At 36.0% G+C, this 22,762-nt stretch overlaps 2 protein-coding genes across 3 annotated transcripts; one reads left to right on the forward strand and one right to left on the reverse strand.

Annotated features, from left to right (window-relative positions):
* Positions 1-4: 4 nt before the first annotated feature.
* On the forward strand, positions 5-3,184 carry LOC138327774 (uncharacterized). The gene is made up of 4 exons (XM_069274141.1): positions 5-230; positions 1,096-1,440; positions 1,785-2,072; positions 2,911-3,184. Exons 1-4 carry the CDS (start codon positions 122-124, stop codon positions 2,967-2,969), a joined length of 801 nt encoding a protein of 266 aa, XP_069130242.1. The 5' UTR covers positions 5-121; the 3' UTR covers positions 2,970-3,184.
* LOC138327773 (transient-receptor-potential-like protein) lies at positions 3,172-21,185 on the reverse strand. Of its 2 annotated transcripts, XM_069274139.1 has the most exons (11): positions 20,788-21,185; positions 14,755-15,715; positions 13,961-14,303; positions 13,103-13,550; positions 12,065-12,260; positions 11,354-11,560; positions 10,022-10,105; positions 9,107-9,151; positions 8,653-8,715; positions 6,954-7,069; positions 3,172-5,767 (listed from the first exon to the last, which is right to left on the reverse strand). In XM_069274139.1, the coding sequence occupies exons 2-11, from the start codon at positions 15,688-15,690 to the stop codon at positions 5,404-5,406; spliced, it is 2,802 nt and encodes a 933-aa protein (XP_069130240.1). In that variant the 5' UTR covers positions 15,691-15,715; positions 20,788-21,185; the 3' UTR covers positions 3,172-5,403. The 2 variants fall into 2 exon arrangements, with proteins under 2 accessions (XP_069130240.1, XP_069130241.1); XM_069274140.1 differs by lacking the exon at positions 10,022-10,105 and having other exon boundaries at positions 20,788-21,184.
* Positions 21,186-22,762: the final 1,577 nt, after the last annotated feature.

Genomic DNA, 22,762 nt, shown 5'->3' on the forward strand with positions numbered 1-22,762 from the left:
TGTCAGTCTATGACGTCATAGTAGTGGCGATCAGATGACGTCATAACAAAGTTCCACATATAACAACAGAAACAAGCGCCGTCAACAAAAACAGTAAAACGTGGTGGCTTTGAGCACCACGATGGCCCGACATCTGACAATGAAAAAGAGTATTTTCCAAAAACTAGAGTCGGCTGATGCAAACCTCGCATGGGATCTGGTTGGCAGTGAAGTCGTCAAATTATTTGCAGGTAATTTAGATAAGAAAACTATACAATTCTTCACAATCCTGACATAACAAGTCATTGCATGGTTATATTCATTCGTAGTCGAGTGGGCGTTGTCATTTCTACTGTTATCAATTATGGCATAGACCTTTAGTTGTCATATAGGCCCGTGATTAAGGAAATTGTAGTGAAACAGGGTTTGGTCGAGTTGTCTCAATTATCGATTGCCGCGGGTATTCGGGATACCTCAGGTATCTGTGTGCTACCAATAAGTAGTTGACGAATCTCGCCAGTCTTGAATCCAGTACCAGCCAGTAAACACGTGAACTGCGTACCTATTTAGAATTGACATTGACTATGACTTGTTTGACTGTAGATGACATGTATGATTTTAGGTAAGACAATGCACCTAATAAGGTAAACACACCACTGTCAGAGCGATTTGAGCGGTTCTAGACAAAAGTTGTATTACTCTACGAGCAAGGGACAGGGTTCGGCATACTAGAAGTTTGACAACAGCGTGTAATGGCAGACAGCGAGCGAGTTTGAACATTTCACACACATGTTACCGTGGGCTTTTCAGGCATATCACAGTAAAACCGACTGATCTAATTTCCATTAGAACTGGTTTTTTCCGGTATATGTACACATTTTAATGTTCTCTTACACTGAATTGTCCCTTTAAGTCTGTGGGATCATAAATAATGTTGATAGAAATTAAGGAAATATCTGAGTAAAGATCGAATTGACTACATGAGGCTCAACTCTTGCAAAATGTGCGCTTTTGATATCCATCCTCATTTTCTTCAAACGATCTATAATTGCATGATATCGACGTTTTACCAAGAAACATATGCAATTTTTTTAGAATATAATTCCTCGCTTACAGGAGAACACCTCATCCCGATTCCATCATTCAGCAGCAAGCGCTCACCTTGCGCCCCGGGATTTGTGGCGCTTCGGAAAGAGCGCACATTTAAGGAATGGGTGTTAAGACGACCCCAGAACTTCCTGTTAACCGAGTTTTTGTGGGACTTCCATCCCTCGTGGGACGATAAACAACTTATTCTGCACTCAAGCTCGAAGTTAGAAGATACGGAGGTTAACTTTGTGTACGAAAGATCTTTGACGTGCAATGGTAAGAGCAAGACAATCCGTGTGGTGCTAAAAGGCAAGGAGAAATCATCACTGGACGAAATGCCAGGGGAAATGACCATCGACCTCGAAAATTTCGGTAAATCTACATTTTCTATGCCATACAGTATCATTCACGCATGTCAGAACCAACAGTAACATTGAATATCTGAAACTTATTAGTATAAATACATAAATGGCGCTGAATAAATTTAAAGGTTTTGATTAGAATAGCATTTCGTGGTTCATTTACTTTTTCGCGACGATTTTGATAATTAACTTTGAAAATCGATCGTAAATTTTCAATTTAAGGAACTGGTGAATTTTCCGTTCGCCCATGTATATTAATTATTAATGGTTATCTAACAATTTCAGCGGTAGGGTTTCTTGTACGATCCAATTCATTATCATTACATGCCTGTGTTTGTCATTTGTCGATTCCAGAGGATTCCTATTTCGATGACCTTGACATTTTCCTGGTGGATACCGTGTACTCGTGTGACTCCGGCTTCCTGGAAGTGACGGTTGATGAAGACACGTCACAAATAGAGTTCTCGGCCAGGTTCCCGATAGGTTTCAAACTTCTGAAGCTGGATACCGGATACGGGACATTTCCGAGGAAGATCAGAAAGATAAAACCTGTTAATGCCGGGAAATGGAAGGGAATGTGGCTGGATCGGACTCATTACAAACACGCTCTTCATCAGATCATGCCAAACCAAAACAAATACGGTAGGTGCCACTGTCTTTACGTATAAGGTTAAACATCGTTATCTCGAAGTCGATAGTTCGAATTAAATAATGTTTTTTATCATAACAGTTCGAGGTAACGCAATCTAATTAAAATTAGAACTTCTATGTCGCTCTCCGTACCGTCCGCTCGTAGAAGAACGAGCGGACAGTACGGAGAGCGACATAGAAGTTCTAATTTTAATTAGATTGGAGGTAACGAGGTTTGATGTATACATACATTGAGAGAACAGTGGTACGATATGACAATTTTAAATGTACATCTTGTATAATATATTGTTTTAATGCCAAACATGGGTAATTTGATACGCTAGCTTGCATGCTTTATATGAACAGTAAATAAGGCATGTTGTGGAGGTGGGGAGGGGGGGGGTATAAAAGTGTGCAACGACTTCGATAACTAAGTTGACAAATTGTTAAGTGTGCAACTACTTCTGCCAATTTATGTCCACAATTATCATACTGATTAGTACACATGGTTATAATGTATACATGTAACTACCGTATTAGATCCAATATGCACCCCGTCCCTATAAACGCCCTGTCCTTTTTGAGGCCTGAATTTCACTTACCTCCGATTAAATGAAACTCTATGTTTCTCTATTTGATTTCTTTTGCAAATTGATTAAAACCTTAGTCTGTGCAATAATTTTGTTAAAAGTTAGCCCAAATTTTATCCTATTAAGCGCCCCTTCATTATTCAGAATGTTTAAAGCGCATTGGGCGCTTATTGGATCGAAAACGATGAAGAGTATATTATTTTACAGTTATTGTGAAATAACAAAGATTTACATCAGGAACTATTTGTTTTCCTTAATAGGTGGTGCCGCAGGCGATGTATTGGGATTACACAACACACCATTCAACATGAACCACTAAAGTTTACTCTGTAGTGTGTAGTGTGGAGATAGAAATGGATCGAACGAAGTTCAGAATTGCGAATCAGAGATACACAATCATGCTGTTTTCTATTAAAGTTGTCGATTGTAACAACACTTGTATCAAGGCTTTTGTGGTTTTCATGGCAACAGGTTTGCCCGTGTATTAAACTTGAAGACCATAGTAAGGAAAAACTAGAATGGAAACCGACATAATCTCAAATTTTATTTGGCATAAATAACAATCACAAACAACTCTTTCTACGCATAACAGATATATTCGAGGATAAGCTCCATACCGCTACATGTTTGTAAATGTAAGATATTTAATACATTGAATGTATAACATGAAATGGAATACTGTTCTATTTTTTCAAACGTCTGTACACTTAGGTTATGGAGAGCCTACAAATAACTGTTAGTTAAATAATTTATAAGTGACCTAATACGGAAGAATATTGGGTCTAAAAGTATCTTATATCGGGCGAGACGAAGCCGAACCTGATATATATTTATCTTAGACCAAATATTCTTCCGTATTAGGTAAGTAGCAAACTGTGTAACGATTTGATCCCGTCGAAGGCTCTTTGAAATATAAAAGTAGAGAAATACTTTAAAAATATCAACTAAATAACTCAGTGGTACTTAAAACATTTTTCTCGTCGAATGACTTAAATGCGTTGTAATGGCCCATTTCTGTTAAACAATCGTAGATATCATTTTAGCCACGTACAGTGTATTCTTATACTGTCACTGCCACCGGCGCGAAGTATTTCTTGACCGCCATATTGTTGCTGGCGACATTATGATGACGTAGGGAGCAAAGGCCGACAACACTATCACCCAAACCTAATAATTAAGAATTCTACTTACTTCATAGAGTGGTTCCCTTCCCTTAGTTCCATACTCTCCATCAGGTTGCCCCCCGCACACTAGCTTTTGCGAGGGAGGTAACTGAGAAGGGAACCAGTATATATACTTACCTTCTGCGACCATAAATTGGATAACACGTGACGGACTATGAATACAAAATAAAATTGTGGTCGGATGCGATGTTAATCTATAACGCATAACCCCGTCGTTACTGTATTTATTATGTATTTGCATATTACAGAGTTTTCTGCCCTTGCGGTAGGTATTGATTGTGACGTAATGTGGGGTAACGTCATACTTTTCAGAGAAAACGACGTGAATAGCGCTCACAAAATAATGACGTAACAATCGATACCTATCCGCAAGGGAGCTAACTGTGTAATATGCAAAGACGAAATAACTTTCATATAACCACGACGATATATCTATAACTCCCTATAACCTATGAAGATCTAGTTACCTTGAACTCTGGCACATGTGATCATGTTGTCTTTATTTTACTATTAGTACTGTAACATATACTCAATCAAAGTACAAAGTACACTTTCACACAACTTAATTTCCCACATTGCACCATAATCAATTATTAGATCATTATATTCCACGGTGTTAGTGTATATTTACGACAATAATGATTGTGTTTACGAACATTTTATGATAACATATAGTAATCTGCATATTTTTTCAATAATCATTAATTATAAATAAAAAAAAAATACTAGCAATATGCACTTCCGCCACCACATTAACCAATAAAAAAGCACAGTCGTGACTACATGTTATACATTTTTGGCAAGAATACTACCATGCATCCCAAAAGTTTTCTAAATGAAAAGTATTTCACATATCTTAGCATCAATATACGTGTAGCACAAATGTACTTTTCATTCCACTCGGGATAGAATTGCATCACCAATAATAACATGTCTGCATCATTAAAGATAGCATTTCAGAGCCGCACAGAATAGTATTTCAGCATCACATAAGATAACATTTCTGCATCACCCAGGATAACATTTCAGTATCACCAAAATGACATTTCAGCACCGATGAAACATGTTGACAAGATATGTACGCAATGTAAAATGAATGGCAACTGTCTGAAGTTCTTATAATACAATAAATTGTATTAGTTAGTTGTGTCTCATTCGCCCTAATTTCAAAATGGACCAGAGTTGTTCCGGCTTTTGAAATCAAAGAATGCACCAGGAGTGAATGAGGAAAACACAATCTAATCAATATCTCACATTTCACGCAATAAACTGACCAGCATTCTCTGTGGCAGTTTAGTAGAGCCTCTTTAGATATATCCGATTCAGTTTACAAACAAAGGCATCATTATAATTGTTGAAAAATATCATATCTTCTACTCAAATTGTGTTTGTCTATAAAGTCTTGTATTTGAATTCTGCTTTGGTATAGAAGTTTGTTTTTGTGCAAACTGCGTATTACAATAACGCATCTTCGAACTAGGGAAATCATCAAGTAATGAGAAAGTTTTTACTTATGGACTGGTGACCAATCTTTCTAGATGACGTCAGCGTGTACGGGCTATATTGACGTCATAACTGTGTATAGAGATGTGTGTGGTACAGTTCCGGCTCGGTCGGTGGTAACGTCATGGCTAAATTCCCCGGTATAATTTGTCCTGTATGGCTGTATCCGGACATTTCCGACACGGCGTCCCTTAGTTCCTGACGTAGACTGCTGATCAGGTCCTGCTTCAGGTGCTGTATATCTGTGACTGACAAATTTGACCCTCCTGCCTCCTGGCGGTCAATGTCCTGACAACTACCCGGGTTTCCATAGTGATGACCTCCGTTAGATGTACGCCCCTTGACAACTGACAAGATCTCGTGCTTCAAGTTTTCGAAGTGATTTTCTCCACGGGCTATTTCTCGTTTTCGATCTTCTCTCAGCTCGTACCTACCAACATAACGATATCATGATTAACTTTATTAGTTCTATCGTTAACAAATAATTATTTTATTCAACATCCGAAATATGTCACAATTAATGACAGGATTTCCATTTTGCTTGTGAAAATCTTCTTATCTCCCTTGACACTGCTCATTTATTACTTCTGTCTAAGATGTTATTTGCATAGTTAACTACTATGTTGCTCTTGCTTTTCTTGAATATCACTTATGTCATTATCATCCACATTTCTGTTTGTGTGCATGGGACACTTTCATGAGAAATGTATACACTTAATGAGCAAATAATAGGTGTAAAAGATTTTATTAAATGATTGAAAAAGTTTTCTTTTTGGTGCATGATTTTAATTATGCTTAGATCCTATCCATTTAAATATCATGTCGACATTTTTTACATTACAGCGATGTAGTGACAGTGTTTGTATTTTGAGGGTAAGTGTTTTCGTCGGTCTCATTGTGCTTTTTTGCCTTAAATTTACTGAAGCATACTCCATATCACATAAAGAAAGACACACCAGAACACAGTGTGTATAAGAAAGTATAAGAAAGGACAAATTCAGTATAGTCTGATATACCTTGACCAGGAACCAAACTAAAAAATATCTGTACAGACGATCAAAAGAAATGGGATGATAAGGGTGGCAAGGAAATCACCAGAAAAAAAAAATCGTTTTAGAAAGAGGAGAAACGGGCATAATTCAACATCAAAGAAACAAATAGCTTATCTTTGATGAAAAAGGCTAAACCCTCCATTCCACTCTTGACTTCAATATATACTTCAAGACTACTATACCATAGTTATTTCAGCTAAATACCTGCGAAATCATATCTGTAGAAAGAAGAGGAGACCAAAACAATTCGGAATATGTTCACCTACACAAGAGTGAAATCAGTATGGCAGTTACAAAAAAATACTCTCCTTTCCTTCTTACACGAAAAGGCAGTCAACAACGCAAAATAAATAAATGGAGAAATAAATTAAAGCAATTTGTAAACATTTTACCTCAGACTAAATAAAATTTGTTAACTGACATTAACAAAACAGAATAAATAAATAAATAAAAATAACCTGTCTGAACTTTTTACCTCAGACTAGATATAATTTGTTGACTGACATTAACAAAACAAAATAAATAAATAAATAAATAAAAATAATCTGTCTGTGAACTGTTTACCTCAGACTAGAGATATCCTGTTTAATTTCCAGCAGGTCGTCCTCGTTCACCCCATCCTGTTGTCGCTGTTTCTTTGTTTGGTGAATGTACCTACTGACCAGTCGTCTCATTACGTCCTGTAAACAATAACCTTTGTTTGTTTGTTTGTAACGTAACTGATGGATGTGGGTGGAGTATTCAAATGTTACATATAGACACTATACTCCGGCTTCTACGTTATTCAAAATATCATATGGCGGATTAAATATATTCAAATTTCAAATTTACATTCTGATCCAGGTACATATTAATCGTTAGCTTGTACCTTTACTAAATTTTACTTGTTTATGTTATGGTGTAACCAAGAGCTTACATGATTGCTCAGATGTGTGGTCACTACTGCTAATATTACCATTTCTAGATAGTAGCGTGCTTGCTTCCCTTAAAGCTGACAATGCAAGTTAAAATTATTAAAATGATATATTTTTTAAAAATAAGTATACTCGTTGTTCAAGAATCGTTTATGAGACATTCCCCGGTTGAGAACAGCCATTTTTGTTATACATTCTGACGACTCGCCGACCCCTATATAAAGCGCGTGAATCGACACACGTGCGCTCATTCATGTACCCATACACCTAGCTAGCAGTCCACAGTATATATCACCTACAAATAGGTAAACAAAACCCTCACCTGTAAAACTATATGGGGCTTTTTTTAGCAAGAAAACATGTCAACTCCTCTAAGATGTCATTTAGATGTTTCTCAAAATAAATTCCAACGCAAGTGAATAGAAACCCAAACAATAATCCGTCCAAATATCTCCGCGTATATCATCGTACTCGATGCACTCAACTGACCATGTACACGTGACTACGTACCTGACCCGAACGAGCGACAACTATCAAGGACACACACGTGTCGATGTACATGTACGTTTAAAACTTGGTGTATATTGAAGTGTTTTATTAGTTCGTATTGGACATATGTTGGGATATAGCTGACAACACATTCATCTATTACATCAATGAAATATTGTCAGGTGAGTGCAGTGTTTATTTTCAATTTGACAATGTTATTTGCAATATCGGGGCATGTGTATCTGAGACAAAACATGTTTAGAATGACACACGTGTGTCAAGTGTCCCGTGCTTTATATAGGGGGTTGGCCAGTGAAGGTTACTAAGCAGAACAAAAGAAAAATGGCTGCCACTTCCTTAGATACCACACTGTCATAACTAGGGAATGTCTCAGAAACAATTTTAAAACAATATTTCGTTAATATTTTTTTTTAAATTTCAAATGCATGTTTTTAACTTGCATTGTCAGCTTTAACCAAAGTGTACTTGTACTTATACAATATCCCAGTTTTTTTAATTTTTATTTTTTTTTTATATTATCAAATGTTAGTTTGAGACGGACAGATATCGACTGATAATAATAGCAGAGACATGACTGTAAAAAGGCTCTTGAACTGCCGTACGCTTCTAGATTCTTTTGTCACTCATTTATTCTTCATAGATATCAGAAATTTCACCAATAAACTAGAACATTCCCATTACAACCCCAACAATCGACAGCTCGATACCGTGCCCATTGATTGAGAATATTGTTCATCGTGTGACTTGATAAATAGTATAACAGATGCCTCTTAATAAGCATTCCAAACCACACCTGTCTATGAGCCTGCTTGTAAACCTGAACCCGTTACTATAGCTACCTGGTATATCAACTGTGAATAAGATGGAGGGATTCCGAATGGTTCTCCGTTAAAGGCAGATCTCTGGAATACAAAAATACATATAATCCTTATATATCTTTATGACGCCAAGATTACAAATAAGCGTATTTATTGGAAGTTTATATTCATCGACAGCACTACTCGTAATGTACACATGATTAACCATTATCATTAAGCATGATATTGAGAATAATGCTCATAAGTTATTAAAATAAGTCAGTGACGTATTAATTAAGCATTGATTTTCGTGCTTTTACTAATTTTTGCAATAAAACAATTCAGTTGTTTCATTTTGATTTCTTAGCCAATAAGTTAATTTGACTAATGACTATGACGCTTTTGAATTTCCCGCTTAGCAATCCATTCCTATTCACTGTGACAAAATAAATTTGCTTATGAAAACATAGATTAGACATAAGGTATCAACACTTACAGACTGTTTGACCATTCGTTGCAGTCCAGAACCACTCTCGCCGGTCTTTGGAATTGAAAAGGAATACAACAAACGTTAGAAAATTAGGAAAATAACGTAGGGAGTAACAAAGGGCACTATACATGTATGGACTTTTTGTGGAAATGTATAAAGTTAATAACTATCAGCACACATACATTATATATCATTGCATGTTTAAAAACCAATAATAAAACCAAACTACAGTTGACTTGTCTGTACTGTATGTTTTGTCTGCAAATTTTAGCATTAAACATTGAACGTGTATATAAAAACACCAGAACATTTAAAGACACTCAATTGAGACACACTTTAATTATACATCCAAACTTATCTTTTATTGCGATGGCTGCTTCATTTTTTCCAAGAAACATAGTTCATTTTATGAATTTCTGTTCACAAAACAATGTACATACTGCATAACACAGAGACTACAGCAATGTACAACAACGAGAAACAACAGCCATAAACCTACGTTTTGCGTCATTATATCTTCGGAATTTGGTATTGTGAAAGGTGCCAATAATCGAAGGTGCAAAGAATTTATTATTTTGTACACATTATAATGATGAAATCTGAATAGGTAGGCTCATCATCATTTACCCACATAATCAGCCCACACCACATTGCGGTCTGATACACGGGGCGTTGTGGAGTTTAGACACTGGGTTTAAGACGGTGACGTAGGCTTGGATACATGGGTATCACATTGGTGGCTTAAGAGTATTCCATCATGGTTCCTACCAGAAAGATTTTGGTAGTATAGGATAGGGGTTACAATATCATTATACGTATATACATATCCATACAGGACTTGGTCACATGTTTATACAATCACGGGGAGGACAACATCATCATACTAATGTTATGACCCTGGTGGTCGGTTGTCGCCCTCACCGTAAATACCGGTAGATTGTCTAAGGCTACACCCGGAAACCTTGACTCATGCTCTGTAGTACCATGCACGTGTGACGATATCGGCTACTCAACAAAATTCAGATAAAACCAGCAACATTAAAAAGTACTACTACTAAATATGTTCATGTAAATAAGCAATAGAAAACATACACTGAAAAAACTAAAAACAAACCAATAATGTCACTCCGCAAATTGAAACAGAAGATTTTATAGTATTTGAATTTTAAAAGAAAACTCAGCACTTCATGGCACACATTACCGCTAAAATTACCAATTAAAACAAATTGATATAACAATTATAGAATCACGAAATAATTTGATGACGTAAAATAACACTTGTAAAAATTGTTAACAAAAAAGTATCAAATAAACATATTAATCATACCAACAATATACAGTTATTTATTTTCGTAAACATGCTTAAAACATTAGCCAAAAGAAATTTAACAAACACATATCATTCCTTAGACTGGCCACCAGCCTCTACAATAAAGAAAACAATCGCCTAGATTTTGCTGATTATTCTTGTCTCTACTACATTTCAGGTTCTGAGTTTTCAAACTAGGGGAAGATAATCTAATTAAGAACTCTGCTGAGAAAGTCTTATGAATAACTTAGGGTCTGGTGGCCAGTCAAATCATTCCTTAGCATAAACATTTTCAGCATCAACTAAATCTTTTTTTTTTCATCTAGCAAGCAACCATTCCATATCATACATCTTAGATATTTGTAGCCTGCCTCTATTTTTATTAGAGATTCGTGGTGGATGATAAGTATAATATAAATTGCTTATTGTAATGCAAAAATTTCTTTTATAATTGTCATCAATCATAAACCCCTTCTTTAACCATGGAAAGTAGTAGAATAAGTATTCAATGAATATCTACATCGGTAAAATTCATAAAAGGTATATAATAGTTTCTGATAACGCTGCTTACTAAATCACGACTCACACGTATTTCCAAAACTCCATGGCAATGATTTACAATTGTCGTTACATATTTTATTCCCTATCGTCCATATATTATACGTCATTCTCTATTTCGTTCCGCACTTCCTTACCTATTACGCCTTAAATTACACACTACCAAAGCTAAACGACCAACCATTTCAGCTACCGAGACTCCCTATCACTCATATCCCTTTCCTCAAACATTAGATGTTACTGCGTCCATCTATTTTCCCCTAATTTTTGCCACCTTATCTAGACGACACTAATTTCCATTATCATTTCCGTCATTCAAAAATAGCAACAATGTCCTTACTCTTATCACTTTGTTTTCCTGTAGATATGTTGTGTTCGATATTTACCCTGTTCTTGTGTGATGACGTCCGACGTTTCTTGTACCGACGTGAGCGGAAACATTTGCACAAGAACGTGTGACAGGACCTGAGAAAGTAGTAGATTGACTTTGGACTGACGATCAGGTTAAAGGGAGCAGGCAATGTAGATCCTTCGTCAAAGTAACCCATCCACAGCTTGGAGCGGCAGAACTTCCACTCCATGTCGGCGTGGTTCTGTAAACGGCATCAACGTAACAATACATGTGAGAATAACACGTATATTAGTATTTTTGATATTATCATCACAACAAATAAACACATCAAGTAATGAATTATATTTATTCAAAGGCTGTAAGGATTGGCGTGTACCAATTCAGAAACAATTTTACAAATCTTTATAATCTTGTTAGAACATGTATATATTGTTGTGTATAAAGAATGTTTTTGGGAGAAAGAAAACTGAACTCCGTCAAATTAATAAAAACAAAAATTACAATTCTTACGATTTATTTTGAAACAAAGACATAATGTAAACAATAAATATTTGAGCAGAGACAGAAAGAGAACAGCGGAAACTGGACCAGGTACAGCTAAAGAGTGAGCTTTCTCTGTTTAATTGACAGTACCTTTCTAACACGTCAAGGTCAAATTCTAGAAATCCCATAATCTCGAAAATCATTTTACCTTGTTATGCATTAATTACGTTACAAAAAGGTCGAATAACAAAACCATACATACCTCTATATTTTGATATGAGTTTGACATCATAGCTATCAGCATGTTTATGAGGACTATAGAGGCCATGCCGTGATATGCCATAAATAGTAACATCCCCATCAGTTCAGTGAAGTATTGGCCATGGGGGATCTTAATGTCCTTGAGGGCAGTCAGTCCGAAAAGTGACCAGTAGAGCGTGATATAGGATTCGCCTAGCCTGTAAAAGGTTACAAACTACAAATTTTCAAAAATCTTTAAGCGTCGAAGATGTTGAAATCTTGAAATTGATGGACACATCACCGAATTATACTAATGCCACAGAAGATCAAAAAAGATCAGACGTAACCATGAAACTGACATTGACTTTTTGCGCTTTTATGAGTATTTCAATAATTTTATGTACATGATTACATATGGCAGTTCCTTAGCATTTTGTTATTTCCAAGACACATCAAAGGTAGTCTAGTTCAGAGTTAAAACCAATTGACCGCCGAATGTGGTAGGAAACAAAATTAAGAGTAATGTAGTTTCTATCTACCAAGCATAAGCAAGCAAGTGGTATGTTTCTTGGTTATTGAACAGACCCTGGTTGTCAGTTAGAAGCAAACCTAAATGTATCTCCACAAATTTGTGCACTACTATATCTACAACATCATCCAGATGTATGCCATTTTTCTGCGTTTCCGCCACCATAATCTAGTTAAAGATGCTCCACAGCTGACAAATGGTATTTTTTCACTATCAAAAACAGGAGCAGACGATTTAGTATTTGTTTGGGCTTCTAATTTTATTTTAAATTAAGAATATAAAAAATTATTAATTGCATCCCAAAAAAATTCCGTGGCTCTATATCATATATGGAATGAAGCATTGATTTCGCATGCACTGAAGGCAAAATAAATTATTTCAATTTTTTTTGTGTTAATTAGACATTTATATACACGATTAAACACCAAATTATTGTAAATATGATGAATATCATTTATGCTCTGTCGGCGGTGGAGCATCTTTAAGATGTGCCTTTTCTTTTGGCGGTTGGATTACACACGCAATACGTACGTGTAGAAGGAGTCTGGGTCTCCCTCTGATCGGCTGCCGTTATAGTACCAGTACAGCTGGTTCAGGCCACAGGCAAAGGAAGTGAGGACTAGAAAGAAGATGAAGAGAAACTTGGCAATGTCTATAAGCATACATCCAAGAGAAATTTGCATCGGTCCGAGATGTTGGTTGGCCTGGAACAGGTAGATAATCCGGGAGAAACTGAACACGTTCGCTACAGCAAACAAACTCTCTGATATGAGAGTTGGGTCGAAGGGAGGCCAGTCACTTCTCGTCATTTCTCTGGGACCGTAATTGTCTGACTTTATAAGGATGTAGGCCACCAAGCGCAACGAGAACGTGGCCAGATATAGTGACAGCATTATAAAATCCAGCCAGTTCCACCATTGTCGAATGTAGGCTTTTAGTCCCTCTTCCCACAGTTGTTTCACTTCCTGCCATACAAATCCTGAATATAAAGGGAAAAAAAGGTATCATGAACGCCCTTAATGTAATGAACTGCCATACAAAACTAAAATATTACGAAAGACAGTGCTTGCTATTGTAAAAAGTGAACAGGAAATATATTGTTGTTTTCTATTCCTTGATATTAAATAATTAAAACACAAAGAAAGACACATAACATAACCTGTACTATTGTTCAGATGCATATTGCACAGATTGTTTCATATTGAGGATTGAGAGGTGGTAGAGCGTATTCTAACAATTAGCTAGAGAAAGAAAAATGCCAAGACAAATCAGTACAATCTCCAAATTAATCGATTTCAAAATCAATGACATGGATTGAATTGAAAAAAAAGTAAAAGCAAACCAAGATATCTATATTACATTTTTTTGATGAAGTAAAACATTACTTACCTGTGACCCAAAACACAATCAGCCATTCCAGTTGTGACGGGGGAGGTCCCCGGAAACGTTCTCTATTCGAATCTCCACTGATTTCTGTGGATACACACACTAGTAAAAATAGAAACACTCCGAATGAAGCGCTGTGATATAGAAATTTCATGAATGGACTGCGGAGGAGTTGACCAATTTTACTTCGCGGGAAGATCAGATAATATACAGCCATGAAAGGAACTAGTAGGATAAGTCCTATACACAACAGGAACTTTGTGACGCCATTTCTTTTTCTCCAGCCTGGTAGACCTTCGTACCAAATAGACGTTAGCAGTTGCTGGCAATGTGGATGGGCTACAAACTGAAATTAAATAATGATCATTTCTTTTACGTTTATAAGCGGGAAAATACATGTACTAGTAGTACGTAAACCTCGAACAAAACCATAGGCAACCGTCAATACCACTACAATACAATCAGTTCTTACATAATCTTTAGAAAATGTGAAAATATACAACCTGTACTCTGTAAGCCCGTAATTTGTACATAATACATATTTTTATATATACATTTGATGTAGAATAGATGTGATGATAATTGAAATGATTTAAATACTAATTGACAGCAGAAATTACGCTTTCAAGTTAGAAATTTTCTCTATGTCCCATGCAAGGTATTTTAATAATAATGTTTGTAAATGAAAGTACTATGAAGTTAACATATTCTTTGATAGGGAGTTTGTATCAACTCAGATACAGATCAATATTTGACAAATTGTTCATAAGCAGATCACACTGAAATATACCACTTACCTGTTTTTGTTCGTATTTGAGGGCCAGTTTTAACCTAGCCAGTGTGAGTTTATTGTTGTCTACTAGTCCATACTGTTTATGATCTGCTTCCTCTTCGTCACTCTCCTTGTTCAGAACGGCGATCACCTCCTCACTCGTGCGACACTGGTCAATGAGATCACACGCATACTTCTTACACTGTTCACTCAGGTGCATGTATGTGTCCTTGAATTCATTCTCTCGTAAGGCAAGTTTCTGTAGCACCCACGAAAGACGGAAAGCCGTGAGAATCGGGTCCGGGCTCGTTAATGAGATCCAAGCTGGGCTGGCAAGAGCCTTATATGTGTTAATCCGCAACAATGAATGACGTAAACTGTCTTCATGTACATGTTCCTGACAAATTTTACAAGAACAAGAGAGTTGGTGCGGCTGTTTGATCTCAGCTCCCCGTAAGATCAGCAGCTGTAGTATTTCGAACTGATTGCAGTGTGACGCAAGGATGATAGGCGAGATGTCCTGGGAATAATCGGAACTCTCCTCACCAGGACGTCGACCCTTTGACCAGTCTGAACCAAGCATCTCCAAAGTGATGGACGGATGGTCTATCAGCATTTCTACAATCTTATACACACCTTCTCGGATAGCATACAGTAATGCGTCTCCAATGCGAACTCCATCTTGCTGGAGTAGAACTTCCACGAGTTCCACATTTTCGTTGTCAACGGCTATCTGGATTGCAGACCGGCCAAGCATGTTGGTACAGTTTACATTGACAGAGTTAGCACCCTGGAGACAGCGGATAACGGTATGTTTATCTCCTCTTTCCACCGCCTCCAGGAAGATCCGCTCCGCCGTGTCCATACCCTGGAACTCCTTGAGTGGTTCCAGCGGCATGGTAATGGGCCGGATCTTAGAGGAGCGATGTGAGCTTCGTCTTTTCACAGAGGACCGGGTCATCCCCCACTTTTGTCACCTCAAACTGCTAATGAAAAAAAGAAATATATATAACACAAACATGATACAAGTCTCTCAAAAGAAGTCGACACTACAGTTTTCAGAAAAGGGGAAACCAAAAAGCATTCACACAGGCATTATATCTTCATTTGATTTGACGTTTTTTGTCCCTATTCACGTGAAATTCGCATGCGGAAATATTACCCGTGTACGTGTTGTCAATATCGAATTACTGTTGTAAACATGTTTTGGTTTCCCTTTGCCTGAAAATGGCAAAATAACGTACCAATTATCACTTGTGTGTTCACTACACTTTGTTCGCCTTACATGTAAAACTGTCACGTAGACATATGTATTGAGTTCTCAACATGTCTTATAACAAGTATCATCAAATTTCCGGATAACTGGTTAATCTATCCTTCTTGTATAATTCTGCAACATGTTAATTAGTCAAACATAGTATGTTGGATCCACGTTTTTTCTTTCATACTCAATTAATTCATACTAATTATAGTCAGTTTCCAATCTAGACGTTTCATTTTTATTATTTTCTTAACAACCTATAATTTCAGACGCCAGCACCAACATTTTCCGACAGCAGATATTTCATCATGAAACACTTAAAAACCATTATAGTGTTGACAATATGTCATGATTTGTTTTGGAAATAATTCAGATATTTAAATTCTAAATGGAAGTATAAAAGCACGTGAATAATAACCTGATGGAATTATTATTTATACGATATCGTCAAGGGTTAAATTTTCTTTTTCAAAATCAAGTCAAATTTGCTTGAATTCCAGGAAAACATTGATCAGCAAGTATAGCAAGTGCCACGTTTAGAAAAAAAATGTAATTTAAAATCTGAGACTGTGATCGTCGTGAAATGTTGATACAGCTAAATTACCCACGTCATTATCTGATATACAGTTCTGGAATTTATATGGCAAGCAATTGTAAGAGAAGATGGCGATTACGTAATGCTCACAACAGGGTTGTCTGTAACCATAACGTTGACCTATATTACAATGATAATACAGATAGCTTGATAGAAACTCTCCGCTGAATTTCGCATTCATCACTATCATAGTTCAAAAGCTCAAAAACAAACATTAGTACAAAGAAATTGATTTTTTTTTTAAATCGAACAATATAACTGCCGGTAAAGAAATACGATCGTCCCCACAGAGAAGAATTGATTTGTGGATTTTTTACGGTGATAACGAGATTATATATATTGTACTAAACGGCAAACTGATACAAAACAATTTCATATAAATGAAGACATGCAAAACGGTCGATGAGAAATTAATATGTATTATATCCGAAAGATATAAGAGTTGTCATAGAAACAGGAAGATAATCAATACCGACATATAAAGAAGTATGGCACACCTACCGTAACCATCATTATCGCCTGATAACATATCAAACTTACTGGTCCTGTTGCCATGGTAACGCGACAATTGTACAATCTAATTCATCAAAGATTGGATGAGATTTTCTGGAATGTTTTCTCACTTCTAGATACTGGCTACCGATGCTAAGATAGACGTATTTCAATGTCAGGGTTAAAGTTTTCAATTGAATAACAGTTTATGTTATAAGCTGTCAAAAGTTTAAATAAAGGTCACCGATCAAATTTCGATATTGAATATCATATGTTAACATGCTGACACACAAATTCCAAGGTCAATAGCTAAGGATACTGTACTTATGAAATAACAAATTAATTATTTTTGCTTACTACAAAATTCCAATGCCTTACAAATTTAACATAGCCATTTTATTTTGCTATTTAGACTCTATGGTTCAACTGTGCATATGTTTTAATCATTTTCGGGCCGATTGTTTTGCCGCTTTCTATTCTCCCCTGAAATATGCGAATTTTTATTCCGCTGAATTTCTAAAACAATCATCCAGGAGAATCGAGAAACCATTGCAACAGACGTCAAAAATAACAAACAGCTTCATAGAAATAAAATAGAAAATTAAACTTAAAATCATTTTTAGAAGAGTAACGTACATATTTGTACAGCGACCCTTCAGAATAGAAAATAGATCCATGCTACAAAACAAGCGTCCTCTATTTCCTCTATTTACAAGCCATGACAATTTAGGTCAAATTAGGGTCAATTAATCGTACAACTTCAAGTTGTTATATTGTCGAGAAACCACTCAAACAAGCGTGGAAAACTATAAAAAGTGACATAGGAGCGAAATAATTTAAAATTTGATTTCACACAGCAATTTAAAAATGTATATTTGTTTAGAACACTCCTAAAAGGATAATAGGTCCATGTTTCCTTGACGGGCAAGCGTCCTCCACTTTTCCGACTAGTTATGTCAATTAAGGTCAAATTAGGTATCGTTCAACTTCAAATGAGAATCAGGCGTCCACAAAGTAAGTAAAAGATATATGAACACACTAAAAAGGAATAAGACATTGAAAGGAAAAATGACTCTGGTTATAACCATTGATCACATTTAAAACATTAGCTGAGTTTGTTCTGAAAAATCAAGACATGACTTCATATCTTCCCAAACATCGCACGAGATTGTCCGTAAAACTATAGTCCATATTCCATACCAAATTATTCATCACAATGACGAAGCAATGATCAGTAAGAGTGACGTTTCTTAGATCGTTATCAGATAGAGTCAGTTGAGAAAATTGCAATTAAACATACATGTAGATAGCAGAACTTAACAATAGAAACATAGAAGCTTTAAGCTGTTTTGAAATGTTACTATATTCTATCGGTGTTTCCATCTTTCTACAACTGGGGGATAGATCTATTACATTACATACATCCAACAAAATACTACAATGTCTAATGAACGATGAAAAAGAATAAGTGGACAATTAGCACACTGAATGCCATGATGTTGTCGAACAAATTGAATTGGGACTAGTGAATCCTGCATGTAATATATATATTGATGAGCGAATGTGACAATAATCAATAAATCCACATATGTTTTAATATTGCATATCTACCAATATTGCATGCAATAGTATTTTAAATCAATGACATAATAAAATAAGTTAATCAAATTAAAGCTGGTGATATTTTGAAATGGGGTTAAACAATCGATTTTATACCGTCACCATGAAAAGGATTTCTGTTATAGGCAAAGCCCAACAATGCCCGGGGTTACTTTAGAAATTTTTTAATCTTCTATAGATATATTTTGGTACACATGCACTAATTATCCTTTATGCTATTAACAGGAAAAACATGTATACTGCTTGATTTTCAACTTTAATTAAAAAATTCCTTTGGGGAAAGGAATTGTGTATATCGAATTTTTTTTTAATTACCTTACTCTTCATCAGTGATATGTGTACTTAGTATTTGCGAAAATAATTCGTCAATTCTTAAATGATCACATCTAGTATTTGTTAAGCAAATACAAGAGAAAATGATACACTTTTTTAGTCCACAAAAGAATTTTTCTTGAATTTAAATATTTACACCATGTTATCACCAGATTGTCAGGGAAAACTCATCCCTTTATGCAAAATCGTGTTTTGGTGTAGTATACTTACCAAGCAGACGTAATTTGCACACAGTGGAAAATAACCCTAAGTTTAAATCTTTTAATATTGTGTTTGCAGTTAAGTTATTGCAGATTCGACTTAACCCTGCCAAAATAACCTCCGCGAGCATTATGTAGATACCTAGATTGCCTAGTCAACAATAACCGGTACGCCCTTCATTTACTCCGGTTAAAAACAGAAAGCAAAATATAAGCGACCTAAAATATCATTAATTTCTCTGGTAGATACATCTGAGTTGGTGGGGAGAAACTTGTGGTATGACAGGCCTTGTATGAGTAAATCAACAGACAATTCTAACACATTGCTCAACACTCTTCTCAACCGTATCATAATCCACACTATTTATCTTCTTCGATTTCCTTTTTCTAGCATAAGGCAGTGGGACTATTTTTAAAACTGCAGCTGAACAGAGAGGTACCGAATTCAATTGCAATGATATTCAAATGGCATTTTCTTACAGTGAAACAAATACAATATTTCGAATACGCTCCTCAGTGAAACATCAAATAACAGCCCAACGGAACCTGCTGCTATCTATCTCCATCCAGTGGACACATTTGAAATTTTAATATTCAAATTCAATTTGCCTGCATGGGCAATATGAGAACATAATCTGTGATACCATTAATGATAATAATTAGTCTTGAGAAAGCCATGCAAAACATGAGATGTACAGGTTTGAACTTTAATATGATAGATTTCTTTTTCGCAATAAACAACAAACTGTTGATCCACACCTATGGCCACACAGGGTGGGTTATAGGGCTTCCTAAGTCTTTAATAATAAACACCTTTAACAAAGCTAGAAAGACGTTTTTCCACTGAATCTTGTCTGAGAACCAAAAAAATAAATAGAATTTGGACAGCTCAGAGCAGATTTAGTTCGGTTATTGAAAAAATATGACTTCATACTTTGAACTTATTGACGTTTCATTCTTTACATTAAGTACCTAATTTGGCATCGATATGAAACTATTTGTGTTCTGCTTGGTTTATTTTGGTGACAATTTCTGTCGACAATATAGCTTCTTTTTGTGATCAAGAAAATACATCATCAGCACTTTAGCAGATTCAGTAAATAATACCATTACATTTTCGAAATGAAAACTAAACTGCCAAATGCTATAACGCACAAACGAGTGTTTGTATATATCAAGCTATTGTTACAGTATAATTATTACGCAAACCGGTATGTTTCCCTCTAAACCATTTTCAGTGAATGGAAATATAAGTATTAACTATAAATGATGTGACAGACTTTGGTGAAAAATCCCAGAATGTTTGGACACAAAATCATTCGCAGAAATAGCGGTCTCAGTTATTCGATCTACACTGAGATATCGCGTGATACTATATATAACACCCATCGTCCATACAATCCCTATTACAGATCCATCTACTGATATGATACAACAGATTAGGCCTACTGCCATGCCTAAAGCATTTACACGTTCGTCAGACAGCAATCTAATGTTACAGACCAAAAATGGTACAAATTACGGACAAGGATATACGGCGTTTAAAAGGATACATACCAATTGTTACATCAGGAACATTCACCAACTGTGCAGGCGACACGGTGGAGGAATCTGCTGGGCATCATGCAGTGAGAGGAGCAGTGCGATCTGTTAGGAACGAGTTCGGCACAGCACACAAGTCCAAAAATCAATATTCACAGAACTGTACGGGGTCACATACACAGTTTGACGGAGTTGTCTTAGCCTCCTGAACGTTAGCTTCCATGCAGAGCTCAGAGCCTAGATACATGGTCTTTAACCAACTCGATAAAACGACGAATCCATTTCGTCAGAGAATTAAGTAGCAATTGTTCCATTTCCCAGCAACAGATTGAGAAATTGTGTTCAAACGTAAAGATCAGTACAAGTGTGCTCCATCGTTATCGCGAAACATCTAAATAAAATTCAATCTTCTGTACTGCTCATCAAAACAAGTTCTTCAAAAGTAAATAAAGGAATCAACTCGGCACAGAAATCAAACTGAAACTATGACAACAATAGTATGATTTTAGCAAAACAAAGCAAATCAAAAGGATGATCTCGGTAGAAAAATCAAATAAGAAATGATAACATTAGTATGATTTCAGTAGAACAAAGTAAGGCAAAAGGATCATCTCAGCAGAGAAATCAAATTAAAAATGACAATAATAATATGATTTCAGTAAAACAAAGCAAGTCAAAAGGATCATCTCGGCAGAGAAATCAAATTTAAAAATGACGACAATATTATGTTTTCAGTAAAACAAAGCAAGTCTAAAGGACAGTCTTGGTAGAGAAATCAAATTGAAAAATGACGACAATATTATGTTTTCAGTAAAACAAATTAAGTCAAAAGTGGTAAGATGTGTCCGTTACTGACATAAATGTGTATCTTGTACCTAACCTCGTAACAAAAAGAGATTGATGTCCAAAACCATCTTGGTATTTTGAATAAAGATATTTGGGTGACGTGCCCTGAAACGATGACCGCGCGTAATAAACAGGATAAGCACTTTTACAATTTGTTTGGTAGAGGGATTTGAGACGGGGAAGACATTTTCAAGGCAGGTTTCATCCGCTTCAGTTCTGACGGGCTAGAACTTTTATCCAAGATTTCGGTGATATTGTTAATGGTTATATTTATTGCCTGTGCAATGACATCAAACCAGTCTTCCCTCACATCTGCATGATAAGGTGGCATATCGATACCCACAGCCGTGTTGCAACACTCTTCGGGGTGGTGCGAAACGTGACGTTATCATTACTAGTGTTCTATGTGTGGGACAGGTTGCTTTGTGTTCGACATTCTGCTAATTATGTCGGGCAATTATAAAAGTGGTAAGTTTTGATGGTAAAAACATTCGAATTTTCGGGGGGGGGGGGGGGGGGGGGACATGGTATTTCGCCGCTGCTTCACGGAGTCTAATACTCGCAATCTATGAAGGCCTGTGGTAGAAAGTCAGAAACAAGTATTTCAATCGATGCGGTCTGATTGGACAGCTAAAGCCAGAAGGCGTGTTGAAAATCAGAAGCCTAATAATATAGGCAGGTTTAGCGGACTACTTTCAGTCATACTATTCAACTTTGTCTGACCTTTTTGATTTATTTTGGGGTCTAAAATAGCAGGTGCTAATCAGTAGACGATTTAAACCGTTTATCAGGAAAAAGACGAAACCATATCACAATGAGATGGATCGACGACGGAATTAATTCAAATAAACTTTATACTTTTAAGAATCTGGTTTTTGTATCTGAGGACACGGATTAAGAGAAAAAGTTAGCGAGTGGTCCGAGGCCGCCTAGACATCTTTAATACATTTTTTTCGAGAACAATTCCAGTAATATTTAGTCTTATTTTGATTTATTTATTTACCTCGTGAGGCTTAGGACAGACGGAAAAGTCTAGAACCATCTAGACGTCGGGTAATGTGAATAAATATGGCGAAATTTTGCATTCTGATGCCATTTTTAATCAGATAAATAATCATTACCTTTAATCATTATCAATTCTTTC

This window comes from Argopecten irradians, chromosome 7 (assembly GCF_041381155.1).
Source record: "Argopecten irradians isolate NY chromosome 7, Ai_NY, whole genome shotgun sequence".
In the NCBI taxonomy this organism is placed as follows: domain Eukaryota; kingdom Metazoa; phylum Mollusca; class Bivalvia; order Pectinida; family Pectinidae; genus Argopecten; species Argopecten irradians.